This window comes from Manis pentadactyla, chromosome 11 (assembly GCF_030020395.1).
Source record: "Manis pentadactyla isolate mManPen7 chromosome 11, mManPen7.hap1, whole genome shotgun sequence".
Taxonomy (NCBI): Eukaryota; Metazoa; Chordata; class Mammalia; order Pholidota; family Manidae; genus Manis; species Manis pentadactyla.
In genome coordinates, this window is record NC_080029.1 from 86,660,627 (window position 1) to 86,682,425 (window position 21,799).

Genomic DNA, 21,799 nt, shown 5'->3' on the forward strand with positions numbered 1-21,799 from the left:
CTCCTTTTATCTAGGTTAGAAACCACTCCAAGAGTTTCAAGCAAAGGCAAACAGAATACAGGGGCTCTTCAAGCTTTGCAGCCTCTTCGAGTCAGCTGTTTGCCGGATGGTAATCAGATAAAGAACGAGAAGAATTACATGGGAAAAAAAGAAAAACAATTGAATGGCATGAGTTTGGTCCTGCAACCACTTCTTTCAGAAAGTGCAGTAATTGAGACACATTCACCTAGACTAAACTTTTCAATGTACACAGCAAGTGATGTTAATTTTATGCACTGCAGGCTTTTTATTAAGCAGGCTGCTATAAAAGCTCCTTACCCCCCATGAAAATTACAATAATTAACTACTAACACCTCAACTATGCTTTAAGGCAAATGTCATCCAATAGCTATTATATAATCTTTCAAATGAAGCTGGAGTGAGTCTTTCTGTTTGGGCACTACAGTGATTTGAAGGGATTGCTCAGAAGGCTTTCCTGCAAATGAAAAGACTGGTTTGTCCCTATCAGGCAAACCTGTACTGAGTTTTTAAATTCAGGTCTCATTAATTTATAATTCAGCTTATTTCTTTCAGTGGTTTTCTATGGAGGATGTGTTTTCTAAAGTAAAGGAGTGAAAAATAAGCCACATAAGCAAATATTACTTTAAAAGCAGCTGGTTCTTCCAGATGAGTTGGGTCTTCAGTTTTCAGCCCAGTCCTGAAATTAGCTGCAGTTCACTACCTAGTCCATCATGCCTCTGTCTCTTCCCTCTTTTCTCCCTCACACCCTCAAAAACACTCTCTGATGAAAGTGTTATAAGATGTTTATTTCCTAGTGTCTAGTATTCTGATCCAGTTTGAGAGAATGACACAGGCAAAGTAGTTCCATGACAGTCATCTAGCTTGAAAGTAGTAAAAAGCCCTTCTGGGGCTTCAGGGTCGAGGAGTTACCCCAAAGTTGTCTGTATTCAGCTACACCATGGTGACTAGATCATAAACAAAGGCAAATATTGATAATCTGGTCAATAAAAAATTGCTGCCTTCTTGGTCATAAAAACTTGTAATCTACACGGATAGATACAATAGAACCTTTTACCCATAACTGTTTTTCCCTTAGTCTGAAATATTTGTTTGTATCACAACTTCTTTCTTCTTCCTTTTTTCCCTCCCTAGTTAGTTTCCAAGTTTATATCTTTCAAGAATAACTGCCTGGCTGTCTGCCAAATTATATGCACAAGTTTAGTGAATCCTGAAACCAAAGTGGCATATGAAAGCATGTTAAATGCATGGCGTATGTAGAAAAATAAAGAGAAGTGTTCTCCCTGTGCATATGTGTGGGTGAGTACTCTAGTATGTGCATTCCACAATATATGTCCTGTTCTTCAGCCAAAAGTATCATGAAGACACCCGAGGGCAAGGAGTGAACATGTCTCTATTCCCAGTAGCTTTCATAATTGGGAGTCAGATATGGTACTCTTCCTGCTCTTATGTAATTGCGTTAAAGAGCAGCGTTAGTAGGAGAAAAACAGTGAATACTGAGTGGAGCACAATAGAAGGATATGGAAAATAGATACAAGAAGCTAGGTCTCCTGGGGCAGTATTTCTATTTGCTGGGCTACAGACTCACAGCTGATAATGCAAGTTGTAATTAATATAAAAGCAGGAGACAAGATGGGGAGAGCTTGTAGAAAGGGGCCACAGGAGATCACTCTGCTGCTCTCCTCTGTTTCTCATTTACACACAGCTTTCCCTAGAAAACACAATTCTGCCAGTGTTTTCTCCCTTGAAAGTTAAAAAAAAAATGATTTAGCACCATCATTGAATTTTGCTAAACCTAGGAAAGAGCATAGAGGACAGGAGTCTCCGGGCATAGGAAGCAAATATATGTGTGCTTCTTTTGTTGAGGTTGCAGATATGGGTGGAAATTGTAACACTTTACACCATTACGGCATTTCTGTGGGAGACCTGCCAATAGGATAATATTTAATAAGTCCTGATTAGTTGGTGGTATTTCCCTGTTTAAATGATTCCACACAGTTCAGGGTTCTTCCATTGCAAAAAGACAATGGAGCAAAATGTGTAAGTGTTTCCAAATAAATACAAAACTGAGTGGGAAAGTAAAATATAGTAGGCTTCAAGGAGAAAAAAAAGAAAAGCCACACTACACACAAGTTCCATCTAAAATAATCTGAAACTCATTATACACCCAAATGAAAAGTTGACTCAATGGATGTGGCATAGGAGAGACAAGAACATTAGATTGAATTAAGATTCTAGGGTGCCACCTCTAACTGATCATGTGACCTTAAGCAAGTGACACACTTAATTTCCCTGGAACTTATTTCCTTTATCTCTTTGAAATTAAGAAGTTAGTCAAAGATAACACCTAAGGTCACTTCCACTTCAAAAATATTTTAAGCATTTGCTTTTCTAGAACTTACAAAATTAAAACATGACATATAACATCAAGCCAAAAATTATATATGAACTTAGAAAATACAGTAATTTAGAATATGTGCTTATAGGTAGAAAGTAATAGTAAACTTCTATAAAGATACTTTAAGCAGCAAATGGAACATGCAAAACTGATCTGACTTGCTTTGTTTAAACAACAAAGGCAAGATAAGCTCGTATCAGTATACATAATTAATATGTTACATATTTCCTATGACTTTATGGTGTTTTAACTCATAGTTAACAATATGCCAAAAAATATTTTAAAAAATAAGATGAAAACTCCTATCATGAGTATTCAAGTCTACAAAAGTTAAAAATATTAATTGTATGGCTTGAATAAAAGTTGAAGTTTCAACTTTGTTATTCTAAAGTTGACATAAGAACACAGGAGAACTGTGTGTGCCTTCAGAACAAGGACTCACTCTTTAAAAATGTAAATAGAGCTGAGGTCTTTCCCTCATCTCCCTGTTCCGCCCTCTATTAAGCCTTGGGAATTAATATGTGAGCAACTCACCAAAGAAGCAAGTACTCTTTTCAAATGATTCCCCCATTTAATGGGGCAACATTTAGAGAAGATAGATATTTCTTGTATTGTTGGTATACTGTCATATTATAAAATGTCTCCTACAATTTTGAGTTGTGTTGGAATATTCCACAGGACATTCAGTCTGAAGAAGAAATAGGAAAATGAATTTTTAAAATATCAAAATTTTAATGTGACAGTAAATGTGGTTGTCAAGTGCATCTTTGTTTAATTTCATCTCCTCACAGTTACACTGAAAATGTACTCCAACTGCACAACCTAAATGATTTCAATAATATAACTACTCTTGAAAGGAACTTGACAGAAGAGCTATCAGCCACCAGAAACTACACAACAATAACAACAGATAACCCATACCACCAACCACGTCTGCTTGAGTTGGAAGACAGATCTCAGAGGTAGAATTTTCATGACATAGATCCCTGGGGGTCTTGGATAATACACTGTAAGGTCTAATCTTACACTAGAACATAAGAAGCTATCTGATAAAATAAATCATTTGTGTTATTTATATTATTATCAAATCCCATTATTTCCCCCTTGATATTTTGGACCAATCACGTAAACCCGTCCCCCTCCTCACTGCCTGTTCACTGTTAACTTTTTAGTTTGTAATAGAATTTATCTCTAAACACTTGCCCATATTCTGTCTGGGGAGTCCCTCCTCTGACTTAACCCATATTTTTATAAACTGCATAGGGATAAATAAACTTGACATTCAAAGATGCAAAAGAAAACAGCGTATCTTCATTTAAATAATAGCTTTCAACACAACAATCATTTTTCTTTTATTAGTCATGTTATCAGAGCCAATCAATTTTAAGGTACCTGTCAATTGTATTTTGTATAGATATAACTGCATTTTCTTCTCAATAATTAATTCATCAAAAAATTAATAAAATGTAGCTGTTTATGAACATTACTTAGGAATAATAATATAACTGAATGCACTTCAGGCAAATAGAGCTTAGCTCAAGGAATATATTTCAAACAAATTTATTTCATTTACCTAAACTTGATCTAAAAATATATAATATCTTTATATGTAGGTATAAAGATGTATTTCATTTGCACTAGATCTAAAGACTTGATGTAAAATTATGTAAAGTAGAAAATGTGGATATCACCTATTATTCAGAAATACTGCCAACTAGGAAAAGCATGATTATTCCACAACAGTTTTCAAGTTGAAACTTTTTTTTAAAGAAATGGTTTCTTGACATGTTTATTTTTCAATATAATAAATTTGAATGTCTGGGAAACTTAACATGAATTGCAGCTGGAAAACAGAGTTCTATTTCCTTTCACCATCATATTTTTCTCCCTCATATTCCAAAGAATGCTATAATAGTTGTTTCCTACCTATAACAATTACTCTTATAATAAGAGTATAAGATAAAATACATTATATTAAAAATATAAAATCATTCATTATTGACTTACTAAACACAACAAAATCATAGCCAGTATTGCAAATTTTTTGTCTATTTAATTTCAAACTTCCTTTCATCATCATGCCCATCATGTAAGTGTCAATAATAAATTAACAAATTCAGTATGGAAGACAAGGCATCATGGTAGTCTTCTTTTAATGCATCTATGTTACATCAGGTTCTTTACATGAAATTATGGAATGTGAAATCAGCATGACAACAGCCCAATTTACTATGTAATAGTATAAAAAATTCATTCTTAGAAGTCTGTCCCAAACACTGGCTTTGGAGATATTTATATAATTAATTTCTTTTTTCATTTCTATTTTCAAAATTTTTAATAAGAAAATTGAAGGCTATTTTGGCACCTAATATTTTGTTCCTGATGCCTCTCTCTGCTTTCCACTACACAGATTACACTTACTCTTTCTTTTTTCTCTTTCACTCTCCTTGCCTGCTCCTTTCTTAAACACACACACACACACACACACACACACACACACACAATGTAGCCTGATACCACTTAATAAGGATAGAGGTGTATGTGTTTTGGGGGTGTCAAACAGCTGTCACAAACTGTCACCTCCACAAGAAAAACCTTGGCACACAACAAATTAAACTACTTCTTTTTTAGCTGTCATTATTCATAGCCAATAAGTTGAAATGTTCTTAGCATTTCATGTGCAAATAAAACCATGAGGAAGCGCACTAGATCAGAATAGTGGGCCAACAGATAAAACAGAGAAAACAACACACTGTCTCGGTCCTTCTGAAGTGGCTCATCATCACCCCTGCACCAGCGTGCACCAAATGAGATCCAGCCTGGGGCAATGTATTAAATATGCATATCAAAGCCAATGAAAAAATAAACCCGGAGATTCAAATGGGACACATTTACATGCTGAAAGTGTTTCACTCTACCACTTTTCAGGTAGTGGTTCTGTGGTATTTTCACTTTTTAGTGGCTGAGGGGTTGAGAGAGGGTATGCTTGCAGAAGAGGCTGAAGCATAAGAGGATTTACTTTCTAGGGGATGCCTGGAAATGAATATAATTAATATAGCTATGGTACAAAAGTGTCAAAAATAGTGAAAACTCTCCAAGGTTTTCTCTCACCTCCTACACAACATTGAAGTCTGTGGCAAACCTTGCCATTTCCCACTTGGTGTGCTGGTGGAACAAATTATTGCTTCCCTTCAAAACAAATAGCAGGGGGCTAAAGTAAAAATGTTATAGTTCAGATCTCCAGGAAATAAAAGGCTTTAAATTATGATGCCCAATGAGGTGGCAAGCCCTCATGGGTTCAAAATAAATCAGTTGTCATATTTACTTGACTGGGGGCCCTCAAGAGTAACAACAAATGCTAAGTTGACTCTTTTATCAGAAGATGAAGATTGTGAAATTATTAAAACATTATCCTCTTAGATACAACTTCCTTCTGAGTGTAATTTAAATAGTACAATAGTTCCAAAAATTGGCATTGCCTATCAACTAATACACTAAACAGCCTAGTTTATCTTACGTCTTCTCTGTAAACATCAGCATGCTCTACTCCATACAGTCACTGAAAAAACAGTTGCCAAGAAATTCTTGTAGAAAACCAAGTAGTTGAGCCCCCCAGATATGTCATGAGAAAAGCTGTTGGCTGCAGTCAACTGCGAACCTCATTCTATAAACCTTTTAAGTAGATTCCTTTCCATTCCCCCAATAGTGTACAATGCACATGAATTTAGAAACAGGAAGCAATGAAAATAAACAAATAAATGACAACAACAGCAAATATTTCTAAGGCAGCATGATGCCTTGTGGACCAGAACCGCACATCACACAGCAGCACGCCAGCAAATGAACTTCCCAGAGCTGCTGGCTGCACCCTTGTGCTTGCAGTTAATACAGTTAATATGCAGAAGAGCTCCCCAAAATTTCCCTCATCATGATAGGAAAAGCCAAGAGGAAAGACAAGCACAGGAGCTTTCAATGCCACAGTATTTATTCTGTCTCTGAACTGGACAGCACTGGATATTCAGGACTGAGGGTTTCTTTTCTTTTCCTTTTTTTTTTTAACTTTTGTTCTTAAGCTGGCTTTCCACATAGCACAAAGGCTAATAAGTAAAATCTATGACTATAGATTTTTCAAAACTTTAAAGGAGGGGAGAACCTCATAGAGCATTTATTCTCAAGGCATCTTCGACTCACTTCTCTTAACATCCCAGAATGGGAGGGTAGGGGTACCTTCAAGTCCGAATGCCTGTTAACTCCACAGAGTGTTATATTAACATTTCACCCACTAAGATATTAGACTACAATCTCTATCACTTGGGTTGTAGGTTCAGTTAAATGTAATCTATGGACACCCTGTCCCCCCACTTCCAGGCTTGAGTTCCTATAAATAAACTGCTGTTCACACCTACTCTTTAACCTCGGCACACTTGCCTTTCCTAGCAGCTGCAATCTTTCTTCTCTTTGCTTCTTTTTCAAATTTTCTCTCACTACATATGCTTTTTTTTTCTTTTTAAGCATCAGACTCACTAAATCAGTTCTAAAATAGGATTAAAAACAGAGAGAATAGAAAGAAATCTCCCTTCCTGGCCTGACATACACAGTCACTCCCTACTGTACTCTCTGTCCTCACGAACTGTTTAAGTGTTAAAATTCAACCACTAACCTAGAGTTACTCAATCACAATTCCCTTCAGCTTTTGGTAATACATTGTTAATAATTATTTCATCAAGGTTACTGTTTTTTATTATGAAGATGCTCAGGCACTTGGCAATAAGTCCATATACTGACAATAAGTTTCTATAGAGCAAAAGCCCTGAGAATTGTTCTGTGTTCACTCCTTTTATTTCTTATGCAATGCATGACTGCCAATAATTCTCAGGATTGTCATCTCTGGGAAATCAGCCCTCCCTCCCCAATTCTCTCTTTTCCTTCAGTCCTCTCTCTTCTCCATGCAGTCCACTAGTGGTCTTGCCTCTTTCTATCTCTGCTGCACAAATACAGAGTTGAGAAAGTAAAAAAGACAGTGGTCACTATATCAAACAGACAATTTGCTAACACTCAAGTCACCAAATCCAGGAAACTTTACACATGAAGAGCACAAATCACTCTATCGATTCCCCAGCCTTTTTGGTTCTCAACATAAATAAGGAAGGGGACCAAGAGAAGGGGAAACAGAGACAAAGGGGATGGCAGAGGTAGTGAGAAAGGGAGAGAAAGACCCCTATTGAGACCAAATCATTTAGAAGGAAAACTAAGTCAGTGGAGCTGGATGTTACAAGTTTTTTTTTTAATTTTTAAAAAATGCCCCGTGGTCTTAAAGGAACACCAAAGGCTCACAGACTCACATGGTCAGCGAGATTCGTGGAGGAGCCTGAAAGTTCTTCGTGGTCTGACTTGGAGCTTCCATCTCTTTCATCAATGACGAGGTCGATGGGCATTTTCCCCTTCAAACAGCTAATGTACCGGTGGCAGAAGTTATCACACAGTTCGTGGACCTAGAAGGAGGGTCATGTTGGAAGTTTCAGCTCAAACTGTTGTTATTGTTATTTGTTTTGTTTCATTTTTAAATGAAAAAAATATCAGGTTGCAGGGTTACATTTGGAAAGAGCAACAGTGCAATGTCTTCCAAACTAACCCTAATTAATGGGTGTAATAGTTGAAGGCGAGGAAACAATAGAGTAATTGTTGCAGTAGATATTATTCTCCAGAGACTTCCCTGAACAACAAGTTACAATAAATACAGAAGAAACAGGATTGGAAATAACTGGGTTCAGATTGGAATTCAGGGAGGAAAATCCGATTTAATGATAACATCAAAATGTTAGAACACTGGAATTGGGAACAGCCATTAGCATTTTTGATTCAATAAACTAGGGGTTTTGTATGTTTCTAGGGAAAAGTGCTTGAACTGCAAAGCAATGTAAAGACACCCCAGCGAGGATGATTCCCTGTTTGCACCTAATGCACGCTCTGGGCTGAGGGTGAGCTGAGCTAATAGAGACGCAAGCAGGCTGAATGTCCAGTAACACAAATGGTTTGCTTCATTTAAAAATAAGCCTGAATGCCTGGGTAAAAGGCGGGAGGACTGCTTTAAAAGGCAGGGTTGTCCTAATTCACCCATCCTCTGAGCTCCTGGGTTAAGGAGCAATTTGAAGGAAAGACAGGATAACACATTGCTCCAGCTTCCAGGTGCTCAATCCCTCAGACTGGAGGTTTGTTAAAAACACCCCAGCTCAACCAGGAGAGGGAAGTGGCTGGATCAAAGTGGGGAGTATTATTTCCTACTTACCTTTTCTAACTCCAGAAGATGAAACCTTAGTACTTGTATTGCTTGTATCATCTGAAAGAAAAGTTTGGAGTGTGGAGTTAAGGCTTTGAGACTCGGAGGTCCCAAGTAGAGGGTGCTGAGGAAACTGGGCTAGGGAGAAGAAACAGACAAGTGGCCAGGCAAAACCCACATAACAAGAAATCGTCAGAAAAACCAAGTGATTACTGATCATCTTTGCCTCATTGGCCACGGGGTTGGAATCTGTCTCAATCTGAGCCGAAGCCTTTTTTTAATATCTTTGCCGCACACTTCCATTGAGCTGTTTGTAAGGACTGCTTTCCTGGGCCAGGCCTTCTTTCTCCACCAGAGCCCTCTTTAACCATCGCCTCCCCTCGACCTCAGGCCAAAAAAAAAAAAAAAAAAAAAAAAAAGTCGCTTCTCTGGAGAGAGAAAGCTTTTAGAACCGCACACCCTGCGAAATCCGTCCTTACTGAAGAAGGAAATACTTAAGATGAATGGCGAGGCAGGGCCTTTGAAAGGGGATTTAAGTACTTTTAATATTGAAATCGTGCAAATTAGCAAAAGAATCGCACCTAAAAGTGGCCTGCGCTGTCCTGCCCCTCACCCCCAACCTCCCCGGCCCGCCTTCGGCCGCGCCCGCGGTTACTTCCTTCGGGTTAGCAGCCGGGGGGCTCGGCCTCCTGCCCTGCAAACAGAGGAAATAGCTCGCTTCTCGCAGCCTCACTCCCGGGGCCGAGACCTGAGACTCGAGCTCGGCTCGCACTCCCGGCGCCGCGGCCCCGCCGACTGCGTTCCTGGGCTCCTCTTCTCCTGACGTCCATCCCGCCCCTTACTCCCATCTCCCTTGGGGGACCCTAAATTGCTCCCTTCCTCCCAGTCGCTCCTGAGCTTCAAAAGAGGGCTCTGCTCTAACACCCCGGCTCTCCGGGATAAAGTGGGTGCTTCTGGGCGAGGGAGGAGGGACCCACGCTGGGGAAAGGCAAGAAACCGTGAGCCTTACCAAATTGTCCAGCTCTGGATTTGAGGAAAAAAGTGGCTTTTCGGCGCGAACCTATAAGAAGCAGGGAAAGTCAGCATGAATTACCACCGCATTTCAAAGAAGAAAAACCCTGTCACCAACTAAACTGCCGTGTGTGCGTGGGTATGGTGGAGGGGCAGTGGTGGCGAAGAGGAGAGGCGCTTTGGTAAAATACATGAAACAAACCAGTACCTTCAGTTGGTGGGGTTGGCTGGAAAAGCATCAGGGCCTCTGGTTCTCCCATTAAGGAGTACCTGGAACTGCTAACCTGTAGCCGGGAGCCCAGGGCCGTTGTGGGCACTGAGGCCCCCCTCACCCTGCCGTCCCAGGGGCGCCGGCTCTCAGCCTCCTTCACCTCTGCTCTGGCGCTGACCGCCCGCGCGGAGGGGCGCCCAGCTTCCTTCCCTCCCGGGCACTCTCGGGTCCCTCACAGCCCCTATCCCTAATTCTTGTTCAAGTAGCTGCAGGCAGGGGAAAAGGCCAAGCCCCAGATTAGGGGCAGGTCAACTTTAATTCGAGGGTCGAGCCCCCGTATTCCTGGCTGGGGGGGAAAACAAACACCCATATTTATCTCCACTTCCAATTCGCCTCCAGGCTCAGGGATGGGGAGGAGGCGTAGGGCGAGGACTGGGCCGGAGGAACAGATCGGGTGTCCCTGCCTTTTCCTCCTCTTTCAAGTAAGGCTCCGAGGAAAGGGGAGGGGAGTGAGTGAGAGGCTGCAGGAGGGTGAGTGGGTCAAGAAGGTTGGACCTGCTTCGCGAAGACCGCGATGTCCTCGTTGAAGGAGTCGGAGGAGCAGACGTCTCCGCCGGCCACTCCGGGTTCCCGGGGAGTGCAGGTCGCCAGCTCGCACTTCTCAAAGACCAGAGCTAACAGAGGAAACAACGGGTGCCTAACGGGCAGCGCCACGCAGAGACACACACACGGAGACGGGGTGCAGAGGGGAAGGAGCAAGAACTGTAATCAACAAGTTTGGAGGGTTCGGATTCCTTCTTAATACAACAGGCACGCATCACACTTTACAACCCTTCCTCAGCCAGCCGAGCCTGGGCCAGAAACAGAAAGGAAAAACGGCCTGGCCCTTTTCCCTCGGCTCAGGAGTCCCTCAGATCTGGCCGGAGAAGCCCCTGGCCTCTTCAGCTATCTAGGTAAAAAAGAGCCTCCTTTGGAAGTAATGAAACATCCGAGAAGCTCAGGCACTCTGGAGTCCAAAGTTGATCCAGACCCACTCCCTACACTACAGACAGAGGCTGCCGAACCAACCCTCCACACCCAACCCTGACCTCACAGGAAAGGAACACTCTGAAATAAAAAATTACTTTAACTTCGCATTTTAATAGGCATTTCGGAAGAGGCCGAGGGCTTCACCTACAAATACACCCGAAGTGAGGTTTCCTAAATCCAAATCAGAGTGCTCTCCTAACCTCTCCACTTTCTTGCCTTATAAACTTGTTTGCTCTACTTCTAATAAAGCCCCGGTTTGGGGGCCAAGATAATAGGAATGTTAAATGCCGGAGAGCTTCCTTCCAAAGACCACATTTCTCCGGCAGGCAAAAATAAATAAATCGAGTGTTAAAACTTGGAAGTGTGCGTGGGCGTCTGCCCTTTGTGTTCCTCCAGGCGGTTTAGCTACACTTCGGGATGCTTGCGGCCTCTGGCTTCAGGCTCAGTTGCTGTTTACCGACGGTCTCCTCTCCTCGGCTTCTTGCCGCCTTTCCCACCTACCCTGAGCTGGGAGAACCCCAAAGGTACACGTTTGGACCGTGCACCCCACCCCTCCTTCGGGTTCTCTCAAAATATAAATACGTAATCTCCAGCTATCCCCTTTACTCCCCCTAAGAGCGGCTCTATGCAGCAGCAGTCCCTTCCACCCCGCTGCACTTCAAGGTCTGCCCCCTTTATTTACAGAGAATTAAGAAGTGGGTGATTAGGACTTCCTGGCCGACAGAAGCAGCCCTGATCCCAGCTCAAGCTGCACTTAGTGACTCCCAGGCTCTCGGTAGGAAACAGAAGAGAAACAAAACAAAACAAAAAACCCACAAAAAACAAAGTTGCTCCTCATCGCCAGGAAACTTTCTCCTTCGTTCAGGCCTGTGTTAGGGGGCCTGGAAGGACCAGCTCTGCGTCCTTTGGCCAGGAATACCGTCCTTGGGGAGGAGGCCCTGGCAAGATCCTGAAGATTCAAGTCACTCCAGGCTGTGGGGTCCGGAGTGACGGGGCCAGGGGGGGTGGAGGAAGCCACATCTTCCTGGGACTTACACTTGAGAGGCAGATCAGACCCCCTTCACTGTCCCTTCCTAAGGCAAGTGGTTCCCTCTGACCCCCACCACCCCGAGAAATAACTCGTCCAGTCCCTCAAAACACACACACACACACACACACACACACACACACACACACACACACACACACACACACACACACACACACACTATGCTGGGATAGGAGGGGTGGGGGGTTGGTTTACCCATAGATCGCGTCCTTGTCCCGCTTCAAGGCGTCGTTGACAGCGGATCCCATGCTGGCCGGCATGACATTGGGGTGCGGGGCGTGCGCGCCGTAGTGCTGCGTGGCGTGGAGCGGCGGCCCGTGGTTCAGGTGGTGAACCGGGGGAATCGGCCGCGGCGCGTGAGGGTCTCCGTACATGGAAGCAGGCACACCTACTCCGTCCATCCCGCCGTAGTGGGGCAGCTCATCGTACTGTCGGAACCCGGCAAAGGGGAGGCGGGAGCAGGAGGTGAGAGAGCGAGGAGAGCCGAGGGGGAACAGGGAAAGACGCAGGGAGAAGAGAGCCAGCAGAGAAGTGGGAAAGGAACAGAGATGGGAGAGAGGGGGAGAAAGACCGAGGGAAGAAAGGGGGTGGGGGAGGCAGGAGAGAGAGAGAGACAGAGGGGTGCGGCGGACAGGGAGAGGGAAATAAAAACACAACCGAAGTCAGAACGCAGAAAAGTACCGAGCACGAGTTGAACACACAGAAACCAAACCAGCCGAAACGACGGGGTTGAAAGTTGTGGGGGATAATGATTTTAAATTTTAAAATGTTAAAGTATGAACCAAGAGCGGCGTTTAGAGAAGGGAGAGGGGGCGGTGAGGCCGGGGACCAAGGGGGCTCCGGGAGGTCCCGCTCGGCCGGAGGCAGCAGGACCGCAGCGAGCCAACCGAGGGAGAAGTGGAGTGAGTGTGAGGAGGAAGCCCCGAATCCCACCCCAGCCCCCCTTCGCCTCCTCCGGAGGATCCAATAAATCAAAAGGCGAAATAAAACAAAATAAAGAGAAGAAAAACGCTAATAATCAGGACGAGAACGCCGAGGACGAGGGAAGACTGCGGCCAGTGCCTCCCCGGGGGCCGGGAGCGGAGGGTGGGGGGGGGGAATAACGTGAAAGTTACCAGAAACATTATTTAGCAGCGGATTCCCTGCGTCCTTGTCAATTTCAGAGACAAAACAAGCAGCCCAGGCTAGTCTAGGCGGCGGCGCAGCGGCTGCGGCAGCGCGGCCCCAGCGGCGGCCCCGGCGGCGGCGGCGGCTCCTACGCAGCCCGTGCCCGCCCCGAGCCGCGGGAGCAGCGGCGGCAGCGGCGCAGCGAGAGGCGGCAGCAGGAGAGCCGGGGGACTCGCGCTGCTGGGGTAAAAGCCGGAGCGAGGCGAAAGCGTGTAACAGTTGCACACGCACACACACCACTCACACGCACTCGCCGCCCGCCCGCTCGCACAGCGCTGGAACACGCGCGCCCAGACACGCACACACGCACGCACACACACTCGCACACACGCAGAGGCACGGGGGGGAAAAGCCGGTGAATAATTTTGCTGCTATTTTTTTAAATACTGGCCGCCATCATCAAGCAGCGAGCAGCAGCAGCAGCAGCAGCGCTGAAGGGAGAGGAGGCATCGGGACAGGCCCTTCTTAGGCGAGGATTTATATCTAGGTAAGTGTTGGAGATTTAAACCTACCCTTTGCGCCATCAGTCTGCGCTCCAATAAACTCCTGGATGTGTCGTATATTTAATATCCCAGTCCGGATAAGAAAGTGATCTAGGCTGAAGATTCCTTTTTTTTTTTCCAAACCAAGGAGACTTCTCCCAATTCTCCAATATGTTATTTTTAGGGGGGAAAAAAAAAAGCCCAGGCAAGACAACGAAGAGGTTTTTTTTTCTGTGATATTTCTTCTTTTTCTCTTTTTTCCTCTTCTTCCTCTCCTCCTGATCTTCCTCCTCCTCCTCCACCTCCTCCTCCTCCCCCCTCCCCTCCTCCTCCTCTTCGGTCCTCCTTTCCCCCTTTCTCTTCTCTTCCCCTCAATTGGAAAAAAAAAAAAAAAAGAAAGAAAAAGAAGAAGAAAAAGAAGAAAAAAATTGTCAAGCCCCCGAACTGAAGGTTACGAGCGGCCCGTCAGCAGCCCACATGTAACCGAACTGTCGTGTTTCATGGCTTTTTGCCACTCCAGCTGTCAATCAAAGCCCGGAATGTCAAGGTAGTGAATGAATGATGGTTGATGATGATGAAGAGGAGGAATCTTTCAGACCCGTTTTTTTTCTTCCAGTAAAACTCCGCGAGGGGTTTCTGCTTCTTGAATTTTTCCTCCCCCCTCCCCCCCCTTTTAGTTTTGCCCCCGCGGTATCTATAATATGATCCTCTCTCTTTAAAGTATCGTTCAAAGAAAGCGGGTGGGGGGAAATCAAGAAAAAAATGAATAGTTTGCAAAAATTGGACTTCCTCCCCCCCTTTCCTGGTAGGTATTTTGTCTCTCCCTCTCTCTCTTTCTCGCTCGCTCGCTCGCTCTCATTCGCGCCCGCTCGCTCGCGCCCGCTCGCTCGCGCTCTCTTTCTCTCTCGGGGAGATGAGTGAGTGTCAGTAGGTGTTGGCAGGTTGGCTGCTGCCTGGCTTATAGAAGAGCCTCAGTTTGGCGGCGCGGGTAGGCGGCGGGAGAACGAAATGACGGAACCCGGAAGTCGTGGTGGCCATAGCCCGTCGTACGGCGGAGACACATCCCGGGAGTGGGGAGCGGGAGCGAGGAGGAGCGCGCCGCGCAGAGCCTCTGATATGCAGCGAGTGCGAAAGGACGGCCCAGACTGGGGGGCGGGGGAGGCGGGGGCCGCGGGGGAGGGGAGACAGGAGCCGAGAAGACCCGAGCAAATCAGCGAGCCTGCTTCTCCGCGGGGACGGCGGCGGAGAGGGGGTGTGGGGCGGGGGTGGAGGAAGAGGGGCGAGAGAGAGAGAGAGAGAGAGAGAGAGTGTGTGTGTGTGTGTGTGCGTGTGCGCGCGCGCACGCGAGCGAGGAGAGGGAGAGAATGAAGAGGACAGGGAGAGCGCAGAGAGGAAAACTGCAGAAAACCACAGGGAAAGTACGGTACAGCCTCAGATCTTTTTAAAAAATTTTTTAAACTTACTTGTAGTTCATTTTCCCATCACACCGGGCTCATGCCTAACGGGGTCGTGTCGGGGACGTTTGGCACGGAGCTCTTGCTTTTGTTCCTTTTAATTCCGCGGGCCCCTACTCTCCCAGCAGATTAGCGCGCCCCGAAGGCTTTCAGCTAACATCCAGGACCACAGGCACTGCAGACCGTACCACCGCCGGGCTAGAGTTTTTTTTTTTTCTTTTCTTTTTTTTTAAGTGGTACTTTCTTCCCTCTGCAAATCCAGGACCCTTGTTGTCAACATTCATTTTTTTTTCCAGGACCAGAAGAGACCAGCTTGACTCAGCACTCTCCTCCAAGCGGTGCAGACAAGGGCCACCCTGGAGAGTCTCTGGGGGCCGCGGCGGAATCGGGAGGGAGGAAGTGGGGAGGCCTTTGGGTGTTTGATGTCTGATGTCACCAAGGGTGTGTGTGTGTGCACGCGCGCACGGGCGACTAGTGTGCGCCTCCTAAGTGGATCTCACCTAGAGCTGGGAAGCTCGGGAGGGAAAGACCGGGAGAAAGAAAGAGGTAGAGAGGAGGTGCTGGGCGAGGAGGCTTGGCCGGCACTCCCTGACCGGCTTTGTTGTGGTCATCCTGGGCGCAGAGGCCAGGGCGAAGGAAAGCCGGCTAATGGTTGTGTTAATTATACTAGCCGATTTCTTGGGATCGGGAAGGAAGGTGGGGCCGACTCTCTGAACTTCTCCAAAAAGGACAGGGAGGATGGTAACTATCTCACAGCGTTTGTGTAGAAGGTAGTTCTGGCCGGTGTATCGCCCAATCCCTGGTCGGGGCTGCACCCAGCCTCACCTCTGCGCCGCGGGTTTCCCAGAGGCAGCGCGTCAATCACTCCGAGCTCAGAGCTGGGGGGGCGGAGCTACGGTCGCCCAGCGCGTGGAGCGCGGCTACCCCGGCAGCCTCCCCGCTCCCCACAGCCCTGCAGCCTGGCGCTGCGCTCCAAACGCGCGCTCTCCGCAACTCGCCCTCACCCTGGTTCATGGTCCCAGGCCAGAGAATCGAAAACAGGCTGTTCCTCAACAGCCGTCTTTCTCTCCAACTTTGAACCCATTTTGGAGAGTAGAAAGTAGTATATCCTCCCCGCGCGACTTTGACCCGGCTTCTTGGGGGTTGCGTATACGGGGAGAATAAAGTGTGTGAGTGTGAGAGAGAGAGAGAGAGAGGAGAGCGGATGGGCTTTTGGGGTGGAGGGATTTCCATCTTCTCTTCTTCACCTGTAAGCTTTCGGGCAAGACTCAGTTGGGCTTAGATCGCAGCCTGCAGAGACTCCAAGCTGAGTCGGAGAAATTTGGCCCCGTTTTAATAGGGCTTGGGGAATGAGCTCCGGAGGTCAATAAAGCCCTCCAAAAATGATGAATGATTGAGCACCTGTGATGATGATAGTGATTACCAGAGCAATTAAACAGTTTGATTAAATGAGCCATCATAACAATGATGTCTACGGGAAATCGGCCCTCACATATAAAGAAAGGGCGGAGGGCTGGCAGAAGCAAGAGTAGTGTGACGCTAGGGAGCCGGGCTGCGGACCGCGAGGTACACTACGTGGCGGCCCCAACAGGCACAGCCGGGGGCGCGGAGCTTATAAGGAGGAGAGGGTAAGCCCTGGTTTTCAGCCACTCATAAGCCGGGCTTCAAGCCTGGAAGAGCCGACGGGTATGAAACCTGCAGGTTGTGGGGAAGAGTCCTTTCCCCTTCACTTCATTTCTTTTTTTCCTAGAAGAACTCCAAGATTAAAAGCATCCTTATTGCTGAGTTGCTCGTCGGTATATAAGAAAAGGTGAGTAAAAAAAAAAAAAAAGATGCAAAAAAAAATTGACTTCCAGAATATTATTTCAAGTTGCTGTTAGGCGAATTCACGTTAGCCGGGGTGAGAAGAACGCGAGAGAGAGGAAGGAGAAAGAGAGAGATGGGGGTGGGGTGGGAAACCCCAAACAATCGGGTCTTGCTGTAGAGCATTTTCGACCTTGCAGAGGTTTTACATTAGTGGACCCAAGTTCCCTGTGAAGCGGCGCTAGTCAAGAAGTTTATGCCATATTTCAGTGCCAATTGTTCTTATTTTTAATATTGCTACTTACTGTCGACAGGATTATTGTTTTAAATGTCCTGTATAGTAAGTGCAAGTTACTGTTCTTTTTTGAAAGAAACTCAGTTTCCTTGATGAATATTCCTTTTGTAAAGATCCACTTCAAACCGAATCTCTATCGCAGAGTTTAAAAATTCAGCGTTGCTACCTTCTGCTTCTTTTACTACCAGTTTTTTTCCATAGTGATGCTGTCAAGTGAGTTAGCGTTCCTACATCCTTTATTTAGAAAAACTTAACTGTATTTTTTTTTAAGTTTCTTCTTTGGCACTGCATCTGAGTAAAAACAAGACCGACTGATGATTTTGTATTTTCAGACAGTCGTTTAGCTAATAGTGGGTTGATTATTCCGTGATAATCTTGGGTTTTACAAAAGAAAAAAGTTTAAAAGTCTGTTTTCTTGTATTTTCATTCTTTGGGTGATGCAGAAGGCATTTTAACCTGAACTCTTTTCTACCTTTCAATTCTCTGTAGTTTCTTTTGCATTTTATTGAATACTTTAAAGCAAACAACAGGATCAATCTGGTTGATATAAGAGGGAGAGAGAAATAGGACATTTTAAGATACTGTCAAAGAAAAAAAATCTTTACTTCCAAAGACTTCAGTTAAGAATTGGGAGAATGTTGAAAGTGAAGCCCTACTGGAGAAAAATCTGTCATTTAAAAATTCACCAATTGTCTAAGGGAAGAACCCTGAACTTTATGCAACTACAGCCATTTCACTCTTCTAGTTGCAGGTCATTTATGAAACAGTTTAAAATAGCATCGCAGGGCAGTGGATTACACACAAGATTAAGCTGGAGGTGACTTAGGGTGCCTGTTCTTGATCAGTGTGATGAATTCAAAGGACTATTACTTTTAATCACCAACTTGCTGATGTTTTATTAATGGAGTTGGAAAACATTTAAGAACTTAGTGGTCTCCCCCACGCCCTCCCCAAAGCGATTTGAGAGCAGAGCGGTATGCACTCTTTCTTATTTCTGGCCTGGATAGTACGTTGCTTGGTGCTCCATTCTCAGCCTCCACACCCCACCCAAACTTCGGTATCTGCTCTCCTATATTTGGGGTGAAGAAAAAGTAGGTGGGGCAGACCCGGGAGACAGGCGCTAGATGGGGGTCGCAGGAGGCGGCACACACCTCCGTCAACAGTCAGCTCCTTTTGCCTAGGCTGGAAATGGTTTTAACAGGCGGTAAAATTTCATCTTGCGGTGTCAAATTGGGGTCATTTTGGGGTTAGAGTTCTCAGTGTCCGAGAGGAGCTGTCCAGCTGCGTGGGGACTCATTAACTGCAAAAGATCTGTTTCAGTAAAAACAATTCAAAGACAATCAGAAGGCTAAAGACCTTCTACAAATCGCATTTTACAAGTGCCCCAGAACAAATATGGATGCTGAAACCTATTTCTTAAGAATCCCAAATCGGCTGCTTGGCTCTGGAGTGGGGGTGGGGACACAGCATTAAACAAGAGGTGAAAGGGAGGAGATCTGACCGGGTGGGGGTGAATGGGAGGGGAAATCGGGCCTCTCAAATTTAAGCGTCTGTTTTTAATCACCTTTCTTATTGAAGAATCTTCACGACTTCTGAGAACTGCTCCTTTTCTATTTTTCCTTTTCTTTTTTTTATCTCTACATGGAATGCTATTATAGGTAACAATTTAAGATTTAGAAATAATAATTGAATCCCTCCATGGCTACTTAATTTAAAGGGCACTGGCTCTATGGAACGTATTTAATTTGAAATGAGCGTTTATGATTCTAGGCTCTCTTTTAGATTTATTTGCCACCTTCCTTAAAGAACCTGTGTGCCTGTTTCATCATTTTTCTCACCCTAGAAACTTGTGTCCTCAGCACAGATAACTCCAAATTCCTCCGAACCGTGAGGTCCGAAGTGTTAATCTGTGTATTAAAATCACTGGGTTTAAATTCTTTTTGTCTTCTTACAACAGTTAGAATAATTGACGGTTGCTAGAGGAGCAAATAAATCCAACCTTAATCTTATTTGTAACTTCAGTTAATGTTTTGAATTGGAGCATTTTGGATTAAGCAGATTTTTTTTAACTCTATAAGGTTAATTTTTATTTGTGGAGGTTCTGTTTGTCGGTTTGGAAGAAAGATATTAATTATTACTTTGATTTTTAAAAATTCCTTCAGGAAAAAGGAAAGTGCAATTTTAAAATCGGAAGCTTGATGTGTGAGATGCCAAGGGTTTTAGAATAAAACTAAATCGACATTTTAAAGTATTATTTGAAAGAAGTTTTCTTGTCACTTAGCTGAGCACGTAAAAAGGATGAAAGAATTTTATTCTTCCTCTCTCTTTGGACTCCACCTCTGTCACTAGGTCTCTCTCCATCTTTTCACTATTCTTTGGGTTCTGAAAGTAACAGTAAATTTTTGCAGTCTAGCTCTTTTCTCCAAGCGTCCCAAAGTATTTACAAATTGTTATTCAAAGAGTTTTGCGGCTCTGCAGAATCAGCCTTGAGCTCAGCATCGCTGGGACAAAGGCGGAGGGGCTTGTGTTCTGCTCCAGACCTGCTGGCTGACAGTTGGAATTTTTGATATATATTTGGCGTTTCCAATAATTTGTTTGCCTCCCCCTCCACACTCCCTTGTAGCCATCTATTACTTAAAAAATATCTCTTCTCTATAAACCTCAGATCATCCTTGTGAACTGCTCTTGGCCTTCCCAGAGATGAACCAGCAGCTCTGAAAGTTGAACTAGGAAGAATTTCACGTACTTCTTTACCTGTTAACTTTGCTGACTTTCTTCCTAGTTGGGATCAGGAGAGGGAAGGGAATCGTTTTTGTTGTTTGTGTTTGTTTGGTTTTGGTCCTTGCTCCACTTAGGCTTTCTACCATTTATTTTTCTCTCCTCCCAATTAATATCAATAGGCACCCCACGTTTTTTTCTTAAATAATATGGGGTGGAATCACTATACTTTCTTTCCTTTTACTCTGTTATGGTTTATTTCTCCCAATTTTAGCTGCTTTCCCATCTCGCTGAAGGCGAGTATTTCAATAAATAGCCCTCTAGCGCTATCTGGCGGGGCTCCAAACACGCCCTGCGCTAGCTCTCGCGGTCTCTGCCTCCTTCCCGCGCTCTGCTTTCCTCTCTTCCTTCCACTCTCTTACCTTTTCCTCTATCTTGATCCTAATCCCCTTTCTTCCTGCTGCCTCTTTTGTAGCTCCTACCCCCGCTTCCAGGCGCAGACAGCTGGGAATGACCAATTCCATGAGAGCCTTGGAATTAGGTGATGCTCAGGCAACGGAGCACTTCGAGGACCCCTACCTTCACCCACCGGGGCCACACACCTCCTTTGCCTTTGATTAGCATCTTAATGTTGCTTGACGTGTTGCGTAAGGTCTAGCGTCTCAACTGGCGGTGGTTTGGAGGGGCTTAAAACTACATTTGTGAAGTGTGGAGGGAAGAAATCGGACACACAAATCCTGGTAGAGTCCAACTAAGTTTTAAGTCCGGAAGCCGAGTCTCAGGGCGAGTTTGAGAAAGGGGTGGGGACAGCAAGCCGCAGCGCCCGACCTTCGGCAGAGAGCTGGAGTGCAGGCGCGAGCCGCCTCCTCCCCGTCCAGTTTCTGTAACATCACAATGGAATGCTCGAGTTTCCATCCTGGGCCTGTCCAGTATCTCTTTTTCTAATGAAAGCTATATTCCACCACCACACCAAATCTGGCGAGGGGTGGGAGTGCGAGAGCGTGCTGCAGAGCCCACAGGGCAAGAAGAAAAAGCCAGCAGCCGGAGAGGGCAGGAACGTACGCTTCAGGATGCAGTCCGCCAGCGGCCTCCCTCTTTTCTCGAAGAGATTTGTCCTCTCTTATTTGTGGCTTGTTTGTTTTTAAACAGTAGCCTGCAGACGCTGAGGCTGCGTGGAGAGCGGTCAGAGGGGATAGTGGTGGAAGGGGAGATTCAACTCTCAGTGCTTTAGATATTGTTTTAAAATAGCTGAGGCTGCGTGGAGAGCGGTCAGAGGGGATAGCGGTGGAAGGGGAGATTCAACTCTGAGTGCTTTAGATATTCTTTTAAAATTCTTATTCTCTCTGCCTTTCTTCACACACACACACACACACACACACACACACACACACCACTCCGAACCTTAGAACTAACACAGACACACACACCACTCTGAACCTTAGAAAAATCTCCAGTCTTCCGTTTAAGCGAATCTCCTACATCTAGTCCTTGAAACAGAGGACAGAATATGGGGCCTGGGGGAGGGTTAGACTCACTCAACTTGATGATTACATTTTCTGAAATTTAGTTTTGACCTTGCAAAGTAAGAGTCAGGATCATATCCCAATACAGACCCAGTCGGTGGCCATTCGAGGTGAGGGGACCTTAACCTGTAGTGTCTTTGTAACCCCCCTCCCCCAATTCTTAAATCCTCTCCCTATCCCATAATCTCAAATATGGAATAGAATGGAGGGGGGAAGATGACACATCGTAGGTACTGTTCTTCAGGAATTGCCTCCCCTTACTCCCCAACGCGGAAGGAAGAAGGCACAGTTCGGGTGTAATTAATTGAGGATTGTTATTAGGTCATCATTAGCCAAGGTGCAAATAATTGCAGCCCATTTTTACT

At 45.1% G+C, this 21,799-nt stretch overlaps 1 protein-coding gene and 2 long non-coding RNA genes across 12 annotated transcripts in view; 2 read left to right on the forward strand and 1 right to left on the reverse strand.

The window, feature by feature from the left end:
• The window catches only part of MEIS2 (Meis homeobox 2), a 196,077-nt gene extending 180,754 nt beyond the window's left edge, over nucleotides 1-15,323 (reverse strand). For 4 of the 10 annotated variants that reach the window (XM_036887537.2, XM_036887535.2, XM_036887542.2 and 1 more), the window contains exons 1-6: nucleotides 13,672-14,045; nucleotides 12,188-12,420; nucleotides 10,471-10,612; nucleotides 9,703-9,753; nucleotides 8,703-8,753; nucleotides 7,759-7,908 (exon numbers count right to left, since the gene is read on the reverse strand). In XM_036887537.2, coding sequence (XP_036743432.1) covers nucleotides 7,759-7,908; nucleotides 8,703-8,753; nucleotides 9,703-9,753; nucleotides 10,471-10,612; nucleotides 12,188-12,420; nucleotides 13,672-13,683 — 639 coding nt within the window. In that variant the 5' untranslated portion in view covers nucleotides 13,684-14,045. Of the gene's footprint in view, nucleotides 1-7,758; nucleotides 7,909-8,702; nucleotides 8,754-9,702; nucleotides 9,754-10,470; nucleotides 10,613-12,187; nucleotides 12,421-13,107; nucleotides 13,249-13,671; nucleotides 14,046-15,104 lie in introns of those variants that run through there. The other 6 variants (XM_036887538.2, XM_036887536.2, XM_036887543.2 and 3 more) reach the window with 3 other exon arrangements.
• Nucleotides 12,346-14,178, forward strand: LOC130679551 (uncharacterized). Its single transcript, XR_008992557.1, has 3 exons — nucleotides 12,346-12,457; nucleotides 13,156-13,646; nucleotides 14,042-14,178. It is a non-coding gene; the product is annotated as an uncharacterized LOC130679551 (long non-coding RNA).
• Nucleotides 15,324-15,378: 55 nt separating the features above from the next.
• Nucleotides 15,379-21,130, forward strand: LOC130679552 (uncharacterized). The gene is made up of 3 exons (XR_008992558.1): nucleotides 15,379-15,536; nucleotides 16,849-16,905; nucleotides 20,406-21,130. It is a non-coding gene; the product is annotated as an uncharacterized LOC130679552 (long non-coding RNA).
• Nucleotides 21,131-21,799: the final 669 nt, after the last annotated feature.